Genomic DNA, 21,267 nt, shown 5'->3' with positions numbered 1-21,267 from the left:
CCACATACCATCGCGCCATCCGAATCATTTCCGGTCTTCTTCCGTCCACCCCAGCGGACGCAGCGTCTGTCGAGAGCGGCAAACTGCCATTCCGCTTCTTCTTGAAAAAAGTAGCATGCTACCGAGCAATTGGTTTCACAAACAAAACAGATGGGCAGAACGGGGAGGGTTTCCTCTTTGTCGAGGCTAACCGCCTCCTTCACGAAACGGCTGACCAAGAGCTGCCACTGGTGTCAGGAATACATTGGAATGGAACCAAGGGCTGGGATCAGAAACGACTGAAAATAGATATGACAATTAAGGATAAATTTAAAGTAGGTTCGAATCCTGTGGTTGCCCGAAATATTGTTACAGAACTGTTAAACACTCGATACGCAATCCACACCATTCGTTACTCGGACGGCTCTAAAGCGCTAGGGAGAGTTGGAATAGGAGTGACGGGACCAGACCTCACTATTAATTACCGCCTCCCAGACATGTGCAATGTATTTTCAGCAGAGGCAGCAGCAGCATTCATCACCGCGACCTACCCGTCGGACCGCCCAATACTGGTGCTATCTGACTCGGCTAGCGTGGTAACAGCACTAGATTCGGAAAGACCGACTCACCCGTGGATACAAAAAAAAATAAGTGACGCACGTCCGGACACATCATTTATGTGGATACCAGGCCATTCCGGGATCCCCGGAAACGAAAGAGTGGATTTCCTTGCAGCATCGGGTCGACAAGCGACACTTCTCACAAATTTAATCCCTGCAGAAGACACTAAAAAATGGGTGAACAAAGTATTCGAGGAAAGATGGGCCCAGGAATGGTACGAAACGGGCCGAGATGGAACCCAACAATTCAGTTTACGTAAGATCAAGGCGGACACCTCCAAATGGGAAGATCCGTTGGGGCACCGTGATCAGAAAGTAATCTCCAGACTAAGAACTGGACATGCGGGATTCGCCTACAACATGGGCAAAAATAGGGGCGACTTCATGTCCACCAGTCAGTGGAACACGTCATATGCCAATGTCCCCAGTTTGAGGGCCCAAGAGCACTGTACGGGATCCCTGAAAGCATCAGGGAAGCCTTAGGGAACGACGCATCCACAATTTCAGCAGTGATAGTCCACTTAAAAGACATAAATATGTATAAGCAGACATAATCGAGGACCAAGCGAAGGTTAGGATAAAAGGAGATATACGACGAAGCGAGATAATTAGAAGGAAACGAAAGCGGAACCGACAACAATGGACCAGGCACGGACAAGGACAACAAGAAAGGGAAAAAAAACAACATGCTAAGGGATCCGGGATCCGGTGTCCCTGGCGCTTGGGATGGCCCCATCAGAACCTTCCTTCGTATTGTCACATCAATAGAGATGAACCAGCCTACGGCTGAAAGTCTCTATAATAAAGAATAAAAAAAAAGAAAAAAAAATCTGCGATTGGACCCATGAACTTGCTCATAGCAAGAAAACGTGAATATTTGAAGGTATTGATAACAAAAAACAAATTTTGGGCGGGACGAAGTTTGCCGGGTCAGCTAGTTCATAATAAAAATTGCGTTTCGGTGGCGTTAATACGTGACTTTTTCTTTTATTTTATTAATTGCTCGATAAATTTTCAAATATATCGCAATATCCGAATCCTCTTACATTTTACATTTCATTTTTTTCCCAAATTACATGTCTTATTTTCAACTAAGTATAGTGACCCTTTGTATTGAAATCAAAAATATAGTCCTACGTCAAAACAAACACATGTTTCCATATTTGGCATCACTGAAACAGGGATTGCAAATTGTAGCATTTCTGTCGTTTCTGTTGGTAAACATTTGTCGATAGCAAAACAAATTCAGCTTCAACGATAGCTTTTTATTTGCAAGGGAAAGAACATTATAAATGGACGGACGGAAAGGAAAAAAATCAAGCAATAATAAAGTAATAAAGAGCATAACATAAGCATATATAATACTTTCCACAATTTACAGAAAATACAATCTATCTCCATAAGTAATGACGGTGGTAAACCAACATCATCCAAAGATGCTGTCATACATCCAAAAATTCTTTTGAAGACTAAAGAAAATAGGGCCCCGGAGAAAGCGGGAACAACTCTAATTATAGCTACAAAACCTACCCAATCGAAAAATGAAAAACTACAGAAGAGAGATGCTCCGAAACATGGAATTATTCCAGTCAACAACGCTGTATTTAACTGCATGACGAAACCCGTTAACTTGATAACGTTTCATAGTATATTAGATTTACATACAACCGAGTACCTTCAGGAAAACAATTCACATTTTTTGGTTGTTGGTGCTATTGGTACTCAAAACACAGGAAAATCAACGATTTTAAATATTTTAGCCGGGAACCAAGAGAAGGAAAGCATACTTAATTCAGATAATGGTATCTTTCCTACTAAAACATTGTTTTCGCAGTTGGAACAGAGTGTCTACGAAGATGGTACAGTATTGCTTTTGGACAATTGATCTGATAATTGCTTTCAATATTTAAGCAGAGGTTCAAATGTACATCACGAAGGACAGAGTTTTCCTTTTGGATAGCGCCCCGGTTCTACTAAATCGTGTAAAAAAGGATTTCATTGTTAGTGAACTAGAGGATATGAGAACTATAATGTTCCTACTTAGTGCTTGTCATGTGTTGCTTGTTATACAAGAAGACTACCATAATATAAATTTTATAAGGTATGTTGTATGCATAAACCCATATTCCGTCATAATTGATTTATTTTTCATTTCAGGCTTCTTTTGTGTGCAGAAATGATGAATCAACATCAACTACAAAATATATCCGCAATCAGCCCAAGAATTATTTTCATAAAAAATAAAAGCAATCGAAAAAACTTGGAGGAAAAATCGTTTCATCAAAATATCTATAAAAACCTTTTCAGAAATTCAAAACTCAAAATTTTTACCAATGAAAACGATCATGAGGAAATCAATATGCTTTCGTTTCCAAAATTGAATAATGGTATGAACATATGAAATTAACTAACCCAATGCTTGATGCTGTCATCATTATTTGTTCATACGTTTCTTTCAGGTAATTGCCTTTTTACGGAGGATGAACACTGTGTGAGAAGCATGCAAAAGCTACGACAGCGTGTGTTTATGACACCAACGCTCGATTGTGTTAAGAGTCCAGAGATCCTTACTGAGAAATCTTGGTATCAGATGATTAACAACGTAATAGAAGGATATAATAATAACTATTTTCTACGAAAGTATGAAAATCTCAAGGAGAAGTACAATTTACACAACCATGTGAATGTAGTTGAAAATGCAACCAAGGAGAAAAATTATACGAATTTTGTTGATATAAGAACATAAACATGTAAATTTCAAACTGACTTTCCTTTTTTCGTTATCAAATATTTGGCAATAAAATGTCCGTTACAATATGAAGTGATATATCCCAGAGAACAACAATAATTATTAACATTAATTCAATCGAGCCGATAAGAATTCTCGCGTAACCATTGAAAAGGTCCTATGTAACAGATGTAAACAAATCGAGTTAATGGGTTGATCAAGGCGTTGTACTATACTGCCGTAATATCGCGAAGTGACGCAAGCGCCAGAGGGAGAAATTTTCAGTACGAGACTTTTCGCAAAATTGCATGTATAATCAGCACACGCGTACATTACGAAAATCTGATCTGTACAAATTGTGTACAATTGATGGAAAAACATTGCCATCGGCTCGATTTTTGAAAAAATGCAGTTTTATTTAAGCTATGTTACCAACGCCAGTTTGTTGTGAAAACAGCAAATTTTAATCGCTGTTTCCACAACCAATTGGCGTTCATCCATCAAAGTATGGATGAATCTGTTTCCAAATATTTTCTACAACATGCCACCGTTGAGTGGAGCATGAGGTAGCATCAGAGAGAAGAGTTCTACACATTTTCCGTCTTTGTAGCGTGTGTCGAGCGGGCCAACGTAGTTGAGAGCCCGATTGTAACAACTATGGACAGCATATTCTATTCCAATCCAAAATGCAATTGAAAACATCCGTGTTGAATAAGATAATTCCGTCCGAAATTATCCAATGTAAAGCAAATACAGTTTACGCGAGGATGTTCTGAGTTTTGTTATAAGATGCGTTTCGATGGAGATTTTAGACATTATCCTTCGATCAACTCTCAGCTTCAATTCATCCGAAGAAGACATTGAGCAAGTGAGGTAAGTGAACATCGTCAAGATGCTTTGTCCATTGATTGATATTTTTGTCGTTTGAAAGGATTTGGTATTCTTTATCGATTTATAACATAAAAAGTAAAATGTCAATTTTGGCGCTTGCGTCACTTTGCGAGATCATGGCAGTATAGGCGCACCGCAATGTCAAAACTGCTGTTCGGCCATTGCTCGTGAAAAAACAAATTTGTTTATAAAACAAATCGTATCTTTTGGTGACAGGATGTTTTTTGTATATCTTTTCGATTCTAGCCGCGCAATCAATGCCTTTTATTCCAAGCAAGATTTACTTCTGTTTGGCTCCCATCGACGTGGAAAATAGTACTATCAGCTTACGGCGATGGTGACAAGAAATAACACTGATTGTGGCTCCACTGATTTCGCGCTCAGGGAGGAGGAGAATGCTGTGCATATACCGGGAAGGAGATTACCAGATCCAGAAGATCCGGAAAGGGATCTTACAAGTAATTGGTTTTGCATAAAGGCTAGAGCAAAAGGAGGTTTACGATGATTGCAACAGGTTCGTGTTTACTCTTCAAATTAGTTGTCTTTTGTGTTGCTAATTTGCCATATATTACAGGAAAGTAACCAGTCGCGTTTTAATCAAGGGAAATCCTGAGCCTTGAATTTTGTGTTTTTTGATTTGTAAACACCGTGGCAATACTGCTGATATTTGAGATATAAATTTGATTAAGAGATTTTTTACAAATATATATTTGCTCTTTTTTTCCTTCAGTTATTTTCCTCAGTGAGTTGATATGAAACCATAACCACACAACCAAACAAAAAGTAAATAAATCTGAAAGCTACGTCTCGCTACCCGTTCAACGTCTTGTCAGGAAAGTGTCAAGAACGAAACACCCAGCAAACATTAAATCATATAATTTTGCACGTGCCAAGTCTTACAAGAAATCCGAATAAATCATAATCGCATATAATATCAATCAAAGTATGTATCGTGTATATTTGAAATCGCATTAAATGTAAAAACTCGATTTTAAATACCATTATCAAATTAAGTCGCAATTCGATCATATTAGATCCTAATAAAGAACATATTACATCATATTGAAATGTCAATGAAATGCTGATGCACTCGAAAGTATTAACCGCTGTTGCTGTGGATGATAAAGTGCGATTCACATACAACATACACGTCACGTTCACGTCCCGTCACGTCACGATACGTCAATGATTCTACCATACAATTCTCATGAAAACATTCACATACACCAGCAACGTAACGACCCGTCAGCATACGTTCAACGAAAACGACCGGCAGGGTTTGTAGAAAAGAATAATTGACGGAGACGGACGGCTCGTTTGGTTTTTGTCTGGGCTTTGTGTCTCGGCTTTTGTTTTGATTTGGTTATACAGTAATTTACATCTACATCGACATTAAGCTAATTGAACAGATCTGTGATGCAACACGTTTAATTAGACATTTTTACCTCTAGTTGGACATTTTTGTAAACATTGAGTTCGGGGCCCAAATTATGGCCCCACATTGAAAGTCGCCACCAGTCGCAAATGTCCAAATACTGGTCAAAACCGACTCCAATGCGACACTGAGTGGTGCCTCAGCATATCGCTTTATAAGTAACTTACTGTACTTTTTATGCCAACATATCTCTTAGCTCCAAATTTCGGAGTGAAAATCATTCGCGACTAGTTGAAAGAATTATTCTATTTATTATTATTATTGCATAAGGGTCGGACTACGGGGTTTAAGCATTTAAATAATTGAATTCAATGATTCTCATTGAATTTTTCAAAATTTAGAACTGATTCTAGGCATGCTGTTTTGAAAGAGGGCATTGCAATTTAAAATTGTTGTAGGTGGCGACACCATGAATAAAATTAAATAAATCATTCGTTTGGCATTTGACGTGACGGTGCTGGTGGAAGCATTGACTGCATGTGTGAATTGGTGGAGACGTTGACGGAACGTAGACGTTCTTCTCCGTAACGTGCTATGTGAATCGCACATAATCCAGACGACCAGAGTTCGAACCCACATCGGAGCAGTTTTCACCAAACATCAATCTGTGCCATTTCAAACATTCATATTCCACTCCGAACACAAGTTAATCAAACAATTATTATTTCTACAAACATAAATACTCATATAAAAAAATGGCGATTCGTGAGGCTATAATAAACATTTCACGAAAATATTTTGCGCCATTTGTTTTTTTCCTATGTCTGTAATAAATCGTATATGAGTATGGCAAAAGTCGCTATTATAGCCGGTCAAAGTTGCATATTCATCCAAACAAATTCGGTAAGTATTTGCCATGTATGTATATGGCCTCCACTTTTGCTTGCATATGCCAGTTAGGCGCATTATATGCCAACCAAATTTTAGGGCATATGATGTTATATATACGCTTGTTATGCGATTTAATGTTTGCTGGGTGTTGTATCCAATTCGACGTATTTATCGCATAAACTTCTTTCCAGAAGTGGCATCATTTCATTGAACACTGATGAAACTGTTGGTTGAGCTATACCAAGTAAAAAGTTTTCTCCTTCCTTACATTAATTTGGTACGGCCACAGAAGACCAGTCAGAAGATTCAAAACAGCCGCTAATTTCAAAGCTGCAGGAGTAGCAGTGCTTCTGAAAGTTGTTTGGAACACGGTTGTATCCGAAATATTTTGAAATGCATCTCTACTAAAGGTGGCCGTACACTGTTTGCCCGAAGGTCAAATATTTGTTATTTTTTGACAGATAAGGTTTGATTCGATATTTGTACAAACACTATTTTGTTTGCCACTCTTCAGTTTTCAACAGTAGTAAACAATATCAAACACCGAACATGGAAAAAATCAACTGAAATATTCAAGGTAACCTAACCATGTATCGATAGGTTCGAAGAACAGTCTGAAAAAATATTTTAGGCATCCAATAATTGAATATTTGCTTGTCGTGTTTTGTGTAGAATATATTTGCCAAGAATCGGTGCAGCCGGGAGTTGGAGAACTGCAGCCATGGATCGGGACTATTGGCGAAAAATTGTGAAGAAGATCTAATCTCTCAATGGGATGTAGCATCATTATAAATAAATAAATAAATATTTGCTCAGTACACGTTGACCAAATTTTATCTGTCAAAAAGAGTCAAATATTTGGCTTCGGTCAAACAGTGTATGAGCACCCTAAAGCCGGGTTCAGACGGTGCGAGTAAGCATACGAGTCGGTCTAGTCAGTTACTGCAGTGCAGCTACTCACACCGTGTGAACACATCATGCCAGTTATTGTCATGTGTGATCCGGCGTGCGAGCTACTTCAAAGTTTTTTGAATTTACTCGCACTTGCATGCTTCACAACGTCAAAAACAGAATTTAGCGTTCGAATCAGTGATGCCAAATGTAATGAAATGTCTCTATTTTTAAGATATTTGAAAATATGTGAAGATATTTATAGACTTGAAAATTATTGGAAAAACAAATAAAACCCTCATAGTTTCTAAACGAAATAATTGTTATTTCGTTTTGCACGCTGGCGGGGCACGCTTTCTTTTTGAGATAGTTTTCTTGAGAATCTCTAATATAGAATCATTATCAGATCACAACTTACAAAAAAAAGTATTGTTCTAAGAAACAGAATACATATTCGATTTAAAAAAGTACATTTTCATTCATTATTAAAAATTTTGAAGCGTATTTATTGCACCTGCAAATCGACTATCATTTTCATTTCACAAAATAAATAAAATTTAAAAAAAAATCTTTTAGACTACCATTTATAACATCACATCCTTTCGGAATTATCTGAGCTATGGATGTTTTCGAGATTCTAAAAAATATCGACAACAATCCCAACGATATTCCAAAACAAAGGCACATCAATGTCATTTCTAATTTAACTCTTGCAGGTACAGCATCCCTCATGACTGTATCTTGGCGTTGTATTCGTGGAGCAATTAAATCCAACAGTTTTTTCACTTGTTCAGGTGTTATTATCAACACTGCTCTGTAATCTCGGGGATCCTCATCGTAGAGTTCCTTCAATATTGTATTTGTTGCTCCTTTGCATCTAATTCCTGGCCCGAATCCTTTTCTCTTTCTGCTTTTTCGGATAGTACCTTCAGTTCAAAGAAATTCAGCACAAAGTATGTATTTTTAAACACGATCAGCGTTTGTTTTGCTATAAAATTGTGTGATGATACATTCAACTGAAAACCTAAGATGAAAACTGCCAATAAAGAAGTCGATTTTGGACCAATCATTTGACAAATTCGGACCTGATTGCTGTTTCTGACTGTTTGATGGACATTTGAAAAGTCGCCTGGCATCCCTGGTAAACCCGTGCCGTAGTATCTAGTTTCTCGCCAGCAGCTCACACTGTGTGAACGGACAAGGCGAGTCAACCAATTGTCAAGCGAGTCCACCGGGTCAGTAGCTGCTCATTGTCAAGTCAGCTACTAGCAACGTATAAATGGGCCTTAAAGGCCCATTTATACGTTGCTAGTAGCTGGCTTCACAATGAGCAGCTACTGACCCGGTGAACTCGCTTGACAAATGGTTGACTCGCCTTGTCCGTTCACACAATGTGAGCTGCTGGCAAGAAACTAGATACTACGGCACAGGTTTTCCAGAGATGCCAGGCGGTTTTTCAAATGTCCATCAAATCGTCAGAAACAGCAATCAGATCCGAATTTGTCAGATGATTGATCCGAAATCGACTTCTTTATTGGCAGTTTTCGTCTTAGATTTTCAGTTGAATTTATCATTACACAATTTTATCGCTAAACACACACTGGCCGTGTTTAAAAATACTTTGTGCTGAATTTCTTTGAACTGAAGGTACTATCCGGAAAAAGCAGAAAGAAAAAAGGATTCGGTCCAGGAATTGGATGCAAAAAAAAGGAGCAACAAATACAATATTGAAGTAACTCTACGATGATGATCCCCGAGAGTACAGAGCAGTGTTGAGAATAACACCTGAAAAAGTGAAAAAACTGTTGGATTTAATTGCTCCACAAATACAACGCAAGATACACTCATGAGGGATGCTATACCTACATAAGTGAAACTAGAAATGTTGTACCTTTCTTCTGGAATATCGTTCAGATTATTGTCGATATTTTTTTAGAATCTCGAAAGCATCCATAGCTAAAATAATTCCGAAAGTATGTAGTGCTACAAATGGCAGTCTAAAAGATTTTTCAAATTTTGAATTATTTCGCCTTGACAGCAGCTTCGTGTACCAATTTGTGAAATGAAAATGATAGTAGATTTGCAGGAGGAATGAATACGCCTCAAAAACTAAAATAATGAATGAAAATCTACTTTTTTAAATGGAATATGTATTCTGTTTTTTAGAACAATACTTTTTTTGGAAGTTGTGAGTGAATTTCGAATGAAAATTGTGCCCGATAATGATTTTATATTTAGAATCCCAAGAAAACTATCTCAAAAAGAAAACGTGCCCCACCAGCGTGCAAAACAAAATAAAATGAGTAAAAAAACTTTTTAAGTTAAACGGTTTATTTGTGATTAAACATAATAATGTACTAAAAGCTAGAGAAAATAATTAGGCAAGTTGCAGTTAGTAGTTATCACACCTCTCCTTCATTAGTCTAGGGCATTGATAAGACTAAAATAAAATAGTGGGACATATGATGAAATCACTAATTGTGGATAATGAAAATGAATGGATTTTATAATTTAAAAAGTTTTTGTTTACTCATTTTATTTTCTAGTTTTTAGTACATTATCTGTTTCATTAGAATATTTCTCTACAATAAAGGCATTGTACTGTATTCTATCAGTCAAAAAATTTCATTTGATACCGATATTGAGTAGATTGCAGAAAATACATAGTGTGTTCTCCAAGTCAAGTTCGTTGGTTTGATACACATATCTCAATCAACCTTTTTTTTTGAGATGATATGGAATCAGCGATTTTGAGCGGAGGCCAAATTGGATTTTTCAAGATAAGCAGTTTTAAAATGACAGCAGTTCCTATCCGGTCAGTTCCTATTGGTCAAATTTCTATTACTGTGGGACAATCCTACAGACATACATACATACATACGAACAGTTCAAGCTAAATAAAACCGTTTAATAAAGTATATTGCTATTTTGTGATTGCGGCCATCTTGGATTTTAATTTTTCATGATCTACTGTGATCTACTATTCAAGCCCTTTCATTTGATACCCATATTAATGGTGTTTTGACATAATATGTAGTCCGCCATTTGGTAGAATTTTGATGGATTTGCATTTTTCATAAATAACCGTGTTCTGCTAGTCAATCCCTTTCATTTGATACCCATTGTTACGGGGGTTTCGGAGGTTCTATTCAGCACGCGTTTTTATCAATGTATAGCGAGCTCAAAGCTGTATTTATTAAGAGAAACAATAATTAAACAAGAACTTTACATTATTAGGTTTTACCTACATTTGATCTCCTCGTTTTAAATTCAAAGCACGACAGGATGATTCAATTATTTAACAATTTGGGAATTCAACTTTATTTTGGGTTCTATCTCTACTCCTTTTTTGTGATTAGCAAAGAATGTGTGGTACGAGAGAAGTTTTCAGAATGACAGTGATGACAGCTAGCTGTCAATGATTGTCTGGGTGCGTCATGGAGTGGCACCGTCCGGATGCGCAGGTTCAGATCAAGTCATCAGTGGCGTAGTTTGCTTCCCCCCAACACCCATATTAATGAAGTTTTGGGAAACTATGTAGTCCGCCATTTAGTAGTGGCAGCCATCTTGGATTTGCATTTTTCTTAAATAACTGTATTCTGCTAGTCAAGCCCTTTCATTTGATACCCATATTGATGGGGTTTTGGAAAACCCACATTGATGAGGTTTTGAGGAAGAAAGGGATCCGCCATTTTGTAGCGGCCTCTATCTTGGATTTACAAGATAATGAAATACGCAGTTTTGTAATGACTACAGAGATAAAGGTGTGTTCCAAATTTCAGATCAATCGGTCAACAAGAAGGGGGTCAAATTTCTACTAATGTGGGACATGTTACAAACATACAAACAGATTACAGGGCAAGCTAAATAAAACCGTTTAATAACAACGATTCCGCTTAGAAACTATGAGGGTTTTATTTGTTTTTTCAATAATTTTCAAGTCTATAATAATCTTCGCATATTTTCAAATATCTTAAAAATAGAGACATGTAAAGACAATGTAAAGATTTGGCATCCCTGATTCGAGCGCTAAATTCTGTTTTTGACGTTTTGAGGGATGCGAGTGCGAGTAAATTCAAAAAAATTTGAAGTAGCTCGCACGCCGAATCACACATGACACTAACTGGCATGATGTGTTCACACGGTGTGAGTAGCTGTACTGCAGTAACTGACTAGACCGACTCGTATGCTTAAGGCCCATTTATACGTTGCTAGTAGCTGACTTGACAATGAGCAGCTACTGACCCGGTGGACTCGCTTGACAATTGGTTGACTCGCCTTGTCCGTTCACACAGTGTGAGCTGCTGGCGAGAAACTAGATACTACGGCACGGGTTTACCAGGGATGCCAGGCGACTTTTCAAATGTCCATCAAACAGTCAGAAACAGCAATCAGGTCCGAATTTGTCAAATGATTGGTCCAAAATCGACTTCTTTATTGGCAGTTTTCATCTTAGGTTTTCAGTTGAATGTATCATCACACAATTTTATAGCAAAACAAACGCTGATCGTGTTTAAAAATACATACTTTGTGCTGAATTTCTTTGAACTGAAGGTACTATCCGAAAAAGCAGAAAGAGAAAAGGATTCGGGCCAGGAATTAGATGCAAAGAAAAGGAGCAACAAATACAATATTGAAGGAACTCTACGATGAGGATCCCGAGATTACAGAGCAGTGTTGATAATAACACCTGAACAAGTGAAAAAACTGTTGGATTTAATTGCTCCACGAATACAACGCCAAGATACAGTCATGAGGGATGCTGTACCTGCAAGAGTTAAATTAGAAATGACATTGATGTGCCTTTGTTTTGGAATATCGTTGGGATTGTTGTCGATATTTTTTAGAATCTCGAAAACATCCATAGCTCAGATAATTCCGAAAGGATGTGATGTTATAAATGGTAGTCTAAAAGATTTTTTTTTTAATTTTATTTATTTTGTGAAATGAAAATGACAGTCGATTTGCAGGTGCAATAAATACGCTTCAAAAATTTTAATAATGAATGAAAATGTACTTTTTTAAATCGAATATGTATTCTGTTTCTTAGAACAATACTTTTTTTTGTAAGTTGTGATCTGATAATGATTCTATATTAGAGATTCTCAAGAAAACTATCTCAAAAAGAAAGCGTGCCCCGCCAGCGTGCAAAACGAAATAACAATTATTTCGTTTAGAAACTATGAGGGTTTTATTTGTTTTTCCAATAATTTTCAAGTCTATAAATATCTTCACATATTTTCAAATATCTTAAAAATAGAGACATTTCATTACATTTGGCATCACTGATTCGAACGCTAAATTCTGTTTTTGACGTTGTGAAGCATGCAAGTGCGAGTAAATTCAAAAAACTTTGAAGTAGCTCGCACGCCGGATCACACATGACAATAACTGGCATGATGTGTTCACACGGTGTGAGTAGCTGCACTGCAGTAACTGACTAGACCGACTCGTATGCTTACTCGCACCGTCTGAACCCGGCTTTACTCGCACCGTCTGAACCCGGCTTAAGTCTGATATACTGCCGAAACCAATAAAAGAATAATTCTCGCGTAATTTTTGAAAAGGTCCTATGTAATATTCACATCAACTCGTGAAAATCGAAGTTTAAGACCGGAACATTGTTCCGCGAGTTGTTTCAAAAGGAATCGATCTTTATCACTACTTTTACCACTAGCAGTCAATAATAACTCTGTAAATCCAATCGTAACTGTTGTTATGTGATTTTAGTTTGAAATTGAAGCCTCCGAGCGAAAAATGTTACATTGGACGTTTGACTGACCGCTTCGTACATTGGATAAATTACGTTGTACGATGACAATTTGCAAATAACTACTGAACAACGCTTCAAATACTTGCACTTCGTGCTAAAAGCAGATCATTATTGTTATAAGGCCATCTACACATTAGGCAACCTAAGTTGGAAACCAACTTAACGAATATGTCAAAAAAGTTGAGAGCATGTGACATCATATGGAGGCATACACACCAGGGGTTAGACATCAATTGACTATAGGCTACCCGAAATCAAAATCAATATGGCGTCATTTGTTGACCAACATATCATTTGCGAGGATTGCAATCGTTGAAATCACAGAGATAGTAAAAATAAAGAAAAATGCGCTGCTTTATTTTTAACTGCATGAGCGATTTTCATATTTCGGTTCCACACGGAGGTGTTTACATTTAACATGGAGTTTAAAGTTAGCCACTATTCGACTATATAACCTGGCCGAGTTGTAAACAACAGTAATTGACAGAACCAAAATGTCAGTGAACCGTAGCAATATTGGGTACACTGGCAATATGAGGGATTCGACGTTTTAGTCATACCCCTGACATACACAAGGCAACTGGCAACTTAGGTTGGACCAACTTTTTCGATTTAAGGCCGTCTACACATTAGGCAACAGCAACCCGATCTATGTTGGCGATGTCAATCGCATCGCCAACTCAGCTCTGCACATTGAGACAACTCGAACGCGATGAATTCGTTAAGTTTTTATCCGTCATAATCGCTAACAGAGATGCCATATCTTTAATTAAATAAGAAAAGCGAATTATGATTTTTCTCTTGACATTTTTCCTGATATGAGCGAAAGGAAAAAATACAATTACTTGATTTTGAAAACGGCATCAAAATTAAAATTTGTGAGAGTTTTTAAAATCTAAAATGAAGTCAAAGTGGGCTGCTTTAAAATACAATTTGCACTATAACAGAAAAATCTGTTTATCTGGCATTCCTGAATGACATTCTATTGAAAGTGCTACAGCTCATATAACAAAACAAAAATTCAAATTTGATTTTTGATTTGAAAAGCATACCGTCGTGTCAATATTTAACAAAATTTAACGTAAGTGAATTTCAGAATCGTATTTTTGCGAAATTCTGTATTATTTTTATAGTTTTGAATTCTTTCTCGTTGTTACGATACCACAAATTTAACAATACGTTTGTGCAATCTATCTGTTAACTATAAATGATTACCCAATAGAATTTATACTTATTATTTTAAGTATTTGTGCTAGAATCAAGAATATTGTAGATTTTCGAATCAGAAAACTTTTGGTCGATTATTTCTCAAAAACTATAACATATAAATGTTGAACATGAAAAGGAAAAAGAACATGCGATAGAATATCGAACTAATGGAGTTAATGAACCATATGGAAACATGAGAAACATGGCGTATAATCAAATCCAGGATGTACATGTTGTGGATAATGATTTTGATCCATCATTACCGTCAGATTTATGGTCTGACGGAGACGATTCCAGCGATGATTCCAGTGATGAATTACTATTTAGATACTACGTCAGACGAAGGAATGCCATTCGAAGAAAATTGTGGGTCCATCCCTATCTGGAAAAAAAACTTCACCAGAAGATTATTTGTAGCTGCAAAGGAGTTGCAAATTCCGGATAATAAATTTTTGTGCTTCTACCGGATGGCGAAGAGCACGTATTCCAACTTGGTCCAACTAATTTCTCCTGCAATTCAAAAAAAGAATACGCAGTTGAGAGAATGTGTGGATGGAGAGGAAAGGTTGCTTATAACTCTGAGGTAAAACCACCAACCTATGAATACATTTTATTATCCATTATCGCTGTTATATACTCCGAATTTTGGGATAGATTTAAACTTCTATAGACTTCCAACTGTTTTGTATAGTACTAGCCAACAAAAAACAAGTACCTCATCGTGCATTGTGCAAGAAGGAGCACTACATTATAAAATGTAGTGCATTTGAAAAAATGCCGCATAAGGAAAAGATGAATATAATTCAAATGAGGAGATTATGCAGTAATTGTTTACTGTGGAACTTGCGGAAAATGCCACCATACGTGGTTACATCCGGGCCACGAGAGCCCAAGAAACAAAACACAACATAACGTAGAACCACCGTGGAGACGATCAGCTCCACCTGCAACAGTTACAAACGAAACGAAAAATTCTTCAATAAACCAAAAACAAGATGGAGAGTCCGTAGCTTTTCTATTTGTATAAACTAAAGTTTAAATATATTAATCACATACCTGACATCTGTACTTTTTTTCCAATTTCTATCCATGCCATTTCAGTTTCATCTTTTTTTGCATAGCCAGGAAGTGTGAAGTTGTACAGTATCGGATGTTTCTCCACTTCCTGCACTAGCATGATGTTGATCTGCTGCTCGTTCATGTTCCTGAAAATTCTTCAATTTTAGATCGCTTTATTAGAAAATAACATATATCATTTGTAAAATTATATATTGAAGTAGCAAAATACTTACCTTTTGTTCGTGTTTCTATGAAGTGGGCCTCTTTTGACTGTTTAATGCTGCTGGCTATCACCACTCACAAATATTTAACTTAACGACGCATAAATTGAAATGTCAACAGAAATTGAACGAAAAGGTTGCCGACACAAATCGCGCGCGACTCGACATGCTGAGTTGAATCGAAAAAGTTGGTCCGACAAAAGTTGCCAGTTGCCTAGTGTGTATGATCCCATTTGATTACACATGTTCTCAACTTTTTTGACAGATTCGTTAAGTTGCTTTCCAACTTAGGTTGCCTAGTGTGTAGATGACCTAACTCAGCACGTCGAGTCACGCGCGATTTGTGTTGAAAACTTTTTCGTTCAATTACTTTTGACGTTTTGAATACTGCGTTCGTTGAATTTCAATGGGCCTGATTCTCGAATAAACTTCGAATATACTTCACGGTGGAAACGGAATGAAACGTATCCGCGATGACAACGGTACGGTGTCGACATCTGGATACGAGATTAGATTCCCACTAAACTTATCATTATACACCCTTATCATAGTTTTCGAACGAATTGGCGATCTAACGCAAAACGTAAACGATCGGTGAGACATCTGGATTTTGTTTTTGAACTAAGAAAATGATGCTAATGTAACCTAAAACTCAAAAACAAATCACGTATATTTTACTTCCGGGTTTTCCAAGGTAGTTCTCACATGCAGGAATCGTACATTTTTCTACTTGTGTTTGATTGTGCTCTCGAATTTCCTTCTTTAATTCAACCATTGTCAACATTTTTATAGTTTTCACTACTGGAAGAGGTAAATAAATAACATGTTATATATAAAATTGCGCAGAATTAAATTTCTTACAAGCTCATCGCAATCAAATAATCTTTTATGATTATAACATTGTAATTTATGGAAAGAAGTACAAACCTTCCATAAGCTCACATGGCAAAATTTAAAACCATCATCACTTTCACCGCAGCGCCGCCTAGGTGTAGATTTGTACGTTAGATCGCCAATAGGATACGTACGCAAATCCCATCCTTGTTTTCGTACAAGCCATTCGTCGTATTTTCAATTTACAGTCGTACTAGATCAACCCACATTCCGTTTTGCCTGCCAAGATCGGGTCGATGAAATGTCAACAATCGACCTCAAATGCTGCCACCTTGCAATCGAGTTATCGACCTTTCATATGCATTCATCGAACAACTTGACGCCACTTTTTCGCCAACATGTGCAATTCGTCGACCTGCTTGCAGCGCTGCTTCCAGCACTGCTTGCTGCTTGTTTGTATTGGTTTGTTATTGAAAATGAAAAGGAAATACATTGATCGATTTTAATCATTTTATTGAAAAAAAATAATAAAAATCCATGTATAATAAAAATAAGGTATATAATGGAATCGGTGCATCCGGGTTGTCTGGATTGACGATTCAAATCCGACTGAGTACATTGATGAATACCTCCTTGCCCTTGATGACACAGATATGTGGCTGAGGAGGATTCTTCAATGTGCGTGAAGCACGGGATCTCCGATGGGGAAAATTGCTCGAAATACTATCGATGGCCAGGTCCTGCTGCTGTTGCTGTTGATGCTGTTCCCCGGAATAGCACCCTGGACTTAAAGGATACTGCTGCGGGAAAGCTGATGCTGTTGGCTGGTGTGACAGAAGTGGAAATAAGCAATGTGGTGATGAGGGAAATCATCTTTCTCATTCGCCGATTGATTGAGTCGGATGTATTCATAGTTGAAACAAAATAAAATGATTAGTAAGTGAAAAGCAGAAATTAATTCCCTACTCACCAGTTGTATGATCCGGATAAAAATGCGAACATTAAAATATCATGCGATTACGTTCGCTTACCTCGCCTATTTTCATTCTACTATACAACGGAATCTCAGTGCATTCGGGTTCCTCCGGGTGGTAATTCAGCTGAGCAAGTTGATAAATACCTCCTTGTCGTTGAGTTTTCACGTCTGAAGAGGATTTTTGAATGTGCGCGAAGCACGGAACCTCTAATGGGGAAAGTTCTTCGCAATACCATACCATGGTCAAATTCTGCTGCTGCTGCTGTTAATGCTGTCCCGCGGCATTGCCAACAGGGGTTGGAGGTTACTGCTGCAGGAAAACGGATGTTGTTGGCTGCTGTGATAGAAGTGGAAATCCGCACTGTGGTGATGGGAGAAATCATCTTTCTCACTTACCGATTGATGGAAGCAAACGAGTCGAATGTATTCATAGCTGATAAGACAAGATAAAATAATTAATAATTAAAAAGCCGAAATATATTTCATACTCACCAGTTGTATGATCCATTTGTTTTTGTTTGAGATGACAGTTTAGCGGAGTGGAAAAAAGAACCACCAGTGATGCCATTTGGTTTGTTTAATTATTCAGTATTTTCGACTAACGAACTACGATATTGGGGAATAGGCATGACAGTATGGATTTGCAGAAGGAATGAATACACTTTTAAAATGAAAATTATGAATGAACATGATTTTTCCTTAATCAAATTAGTACTCTATGTAAGTGAAAATCACTATTGCCCGCAAGTGGTGAAAAAACGTCATAAAAAATATGTTTTGAGATAATTTTATATTATAATGACAAGTTTTTTTGAGAATATCTGAACGTCTATAGAAAATAATTCAAATTAGGGTCATGACAACGTACTTTAAGTAGAAAAAATTATGCCAAGAAAAAAATTTCATACAAATTTTAGCAAATATAAACTGATTCGGGCCGACTAATATGATAGAGAATAGTTTGCCTCATACAAACTAATACCGTATCCAGATGTCGATACCTAATCGTCGTCATCGTGAATAGGTAACAGCGTTACGGTCGTTGTTAGGTCGATGTTTTTTTACGTCGATTGGCCCGAATCAGTTTATATTTGCTAAAATTTGTATGAAATTTTTTTCTTGGCATAATAAATGATTTCAATGTCAACTCGCTAAGGAAAATAATTGAAGGAAAAAATAAGCAAATATATATTCGTGGAATATAGTGCACAACCTCCTTTTGCTCTAGCCAATTACTTGTAACGGCCCTTTCCGGATCTCCTCCCGGTATATGCACAGCATTCTCCTCCTCCCTGAGCGAAATCAGTGGAGCCACAATCAGCGTTATTTTTTGTCACCGTCGCCGTAAGCTGATAGTACTCTTTTCCCCGCCGATGGGAGCCAAACAGAAGTACATTTTGCTTGGAAAGAAAGGCGAAAAGATATACTAAAACATCCTTCTGCACTGTTATGATTCGACAATAAAGCCCGAGCAGCTATTTTGCCAACGAATGCATTTGTCACCAAAAGGTACGACTTGTTTTGTAAACAAATTTGTTTTTTCACGAGCAATGGCCGAACAGCAGTTTTGACATTGCGGTCCACCTATAGTACAACGCCTTGCTACATTATCGACATTGTTGACAATCAGGAGGTGTTTACGTATCGAACGTGTTTAATTTATGATACAACGTTGGAGTTTATTATTGCGGTTTTTATTTGTGCGGCTCAATAAAAACAAGATATAAAGCTGGTGAGATTTTTTAAAACATGTCCGGACGATTTGTACTCTGAATAACATGATTGTTCGAAATTGTTGAACACAGATAATCTTCCGCTAGAGGAACAAGATCCGGCTATTCTAATTGCGGTTTGTCGGCTATCATACTATCGGACATGCAATGCGTGTGTGTTCGCCCTATTCGCTATACGACTAGTCGGTATTTGGCATTGACAAAATCCCTGCTATGCAACCGCCGTCCGGTAGCAGTAGATGACCTTATTGTGTAAAAATTTGTAGCCAGGTTCCGTCGCAATTACGAGTTCAGCCACCGGAACCAACATGTTACTGTGAAAAACTACATAAGTGCAGGTGAACAACGCCACCAAGATAAAGGAAACGAGGAAGAGCCAGAATGGCTGTCGGCAGGACCTACCTTTCGCCTGGACACACTCGAACTTTGTGGATTCGATGAAGATGCCTCAATCAACGCCTCGCCAATCGATCCGTCGACATGCTAGCACAAAATCAAGTAAACAATAAAATAATTGCTCAGCAACAATTTTTAATGAAATTCTCACCAAAAACCAACAGACCGATATTTTGCGCCGAATGCTCATGAAAAACAATGTTGAGAATATAACAAAACAAATGCAACAACAGCACAAATCAACCCAACAGCCGCGTTATCCACCCCAACGTGAGCTTCAGTTCCATACCCAATCCATAATGCAGAACGCTTTACTCCGTAAAAAACTGCAGAATCAACGCAAGGCGCTTTGTGATCAGAACAGTCGAATGGCTGCCGCTACCGCTGTAATTAACAACGGTGAACCAAATACAGTTGTGCAGTAATTCGTACAATCGATTTGTCTAAACATGCAACGAAGTTTTTTGGTTCTTAGTCAAACTGCTAACCGGCCGGTGACAAATATCCTAATGGTACATATTTCTCTGCAAAGCCGACTGCAGGAGCAACTACTCTCCGTCACGCAAAAATTGTGTCAACAGGAACGTGGTCCCATGAGCGCTAGAACTTCTTAGGAAACATCGAATTCTACAGATCAATTCTTACATGTTACGAGAGAACTGGATTCTTACAATGCATTTACCAGTGCAGAAATGGTTATATTTTGCAACATTCAAATTTAATGATGTTTTGTATTATATATTACCGTTCCTCATGATTGTATTTTTATATGTTTGTAGTTTTTCTTAATAACGTGCTTCGTTCCATCATTGTTATATTTATTATGCAAGCGGAATTTCGATACAAATTCTCACTATCTAATTTATATTCTGCAAAATTGCACCGATTGATTTGTCGTTAGGTTTTCCCATCAAGTTTATCATTATAAGACGATTGTAAATTATAGAAACGAATATTAATTTTTTTTCGCTTTGTTATTTTTTGACACTACAATCGCTAAATATTTCCTGCAATACCAAGCGTTAGCATCTTGTATATTGCCTAAAAACTGCCTTACGGAGGTCGGCGCTCGTCGAAAAATTCCTCCGGTAGCCTGTTGGACGGTACTCGGAACAGACGTGCTCACTTCGATTCTCCTCCAATATAATATTCATGACTATTCGAATTAAAATAATGTGTAGTAAACAATACGTTCACTGAAATTTCTTTATTACCCTACAAACATGAAATTATTTTTCGCGACCATTGCTGAAATTCATGAGCTTGCTCGATCTTCTTCCAGCAGCCAGTTCGAACATCTCTTTGAATGAGTTGATTTATTAATCAACTTTTTTAGAAAAATTTGTAACTTCTCGTTTTGTCAACCAGAAAACAACTGATAGCATCCATTCAATAATAATGATCAACACTGGACATCCTGATGTATACATGTTAGGTCTTCTATAATCTTGATTATATCATGTACGGCCGCTTCCTTCTTAGTTCTATCCACGTCGATCTGCAATTTTCAACAGATTTGATTGTGTCAGTCAAATTTCCCTGTAATATTCGAAGAAATTCATAATTCATAATAATCGGGTGGTATTTGTGTGACCAGATCAATTGCATCGCTGACTATGCCAAATAGCACACAACCCGTTGTCGCCGTCGTTCGCTCACCACAGTTTTGCATCACGAGCGAATCGTGGCGG

At 37.4% G+C, this 21,267-nt stretch overlaps 1 protein-coding gene and 4 long non-coding RNA genes across 5 annotated transcripts; 3 read left to right on the top strand and 2 right to left on the bottom strand.

Annotated features, from left to right (window-relative positions):
• Positions 1 to 1,790: 1,790 nt before the first annotated feature.
• On the top strand, positions 1,791 to 3,447 carry LOC129765124 (nonsense-mediated mRNA decay factor SMG9). The gene is made up of 5 exons (XM_055765010.1): positions 1,791 to 1,930; positions 1,981 to 2,458; positions 2,514 to 2,700; positions 2,757 to 2,986; positions 3,059 to 3,447. The coding sequence occupies exons 1-5, from the start codon at positions 1,892 to 1,894 to the stop codon at positions 3,343 to 3,345; spliced, it is 1,221 nt and encodes a 406-aa protein (XP_055620985.1). The 5' UTR covers positions 1,791 to 1,891; the 3' UTR covers positions 3,346 to 3,447.
• A 133-nt stretch (positions 3,448 to 3,580) lies between these two features.
• LOC129765135 (uncharacterized) lies at positions 3,581 to 5,206 on the top strand. Its single transcript, XR_008741374.1, has 3 exons — positions 3,581 to 4,200; positions 4,465 to 4,732; positions 4,793 to 5,206. It is a non-coding gene; the product is annotated as an uncharacterized LOC129765135 (long non-coding RNA).
• A 4,775-nt stretch (positions 5,207 to 9,981) lies between these two features.
• Positions 9,982 to 11,009, bottom strand: LOC129765131 (uncharacterized). Its single transcript, XR_008741369.1, has 2 exons — positions 10,624 to 11,009; positions 9,982 to 10,562 (listed from the first exon to the last, which is right to left on the bottom strand). It is a non-coding gene; the product is annotated as an uncharacterized LOC129765131 (long non-coding RNA).
• Positions 11,010 to 16,967: 5,958 nt separating this feature from the next.
• On the bottom strand, positions 16,968 to 18,154 carry LOC129765130 (uncharacterized). The gene is made up of 3 exons (XR_008741368.1): positions 17,940 to 18,154; positions 17,442 to 17,880; positions 16,968 to 17,344 (listed from the first exon to the last, which is right to left on the bottom strand). It is a non-coding gene; the product is annotated as an uncharacterized LOC129765130 (long non-coding RNA).
• A 911-nt stretch (positions 18,155 to 19,065) lies between these two features.
• On the top strand, positions 19,066 to 20,478 carry LOC129765134 (uncharacterized). Its single transcript, XR_008741373.1, has 3 exons — positions 19,066 to 19,179; positions 19,253 to 19,678; positions 19,741 to 20,478. It is a non-coding gene; the product is annotated as an uncharacterized LOC129765134 (long non-coding RNA).
• The last annotated feature ends 789 nt before the right edge of the window (positions 20,479 to 21,267 follow it).

The sequence above is a fragment of the Toxorhynchites rutilus genome, chromosome 2 (assembly GCF_029784135.1).
Source record: "Toxorhynchites rutilus septentrionalis strain SRP chromosome 2, ASM2978413v1, whole genome shotgun sequence".
Lineage (NCBI taxonomy): Eukaryota > Metazoa > Arthropoda > Insecta > Diptera > Culicidae > Toxorhynchites > Toxorhynchites rutilus.
The sequence above is the reverse complement of the archived record's forward strand: the minus strand, read 5'-3'. Positions and strand labels throughout refer to the sequence as shown.

Bases quoted from the DNA above. Each gene is read 5' to 3' on its own strand.
- LOC129765124 (XM_055765010.1), top strand. From the start codon at position 1,892: ATGGACGGACGGAAAGGAAAAAAATCAAGCAATAATAAA. The intron at 1,931-1,980 runs GTAATAAAGAGC...CACAATTTACAG, and splicing joins AAAAATCAAGCAATAATAAA to AAAATACAATCTATCTCCAT. The intron at 2,701-2,756 runs GTATGTTGTATG...TTTTCATTTCAG, and splicing joins CATAATATAAATTTTATAAG to GCTTCTTTTGTGTGCAGAAA.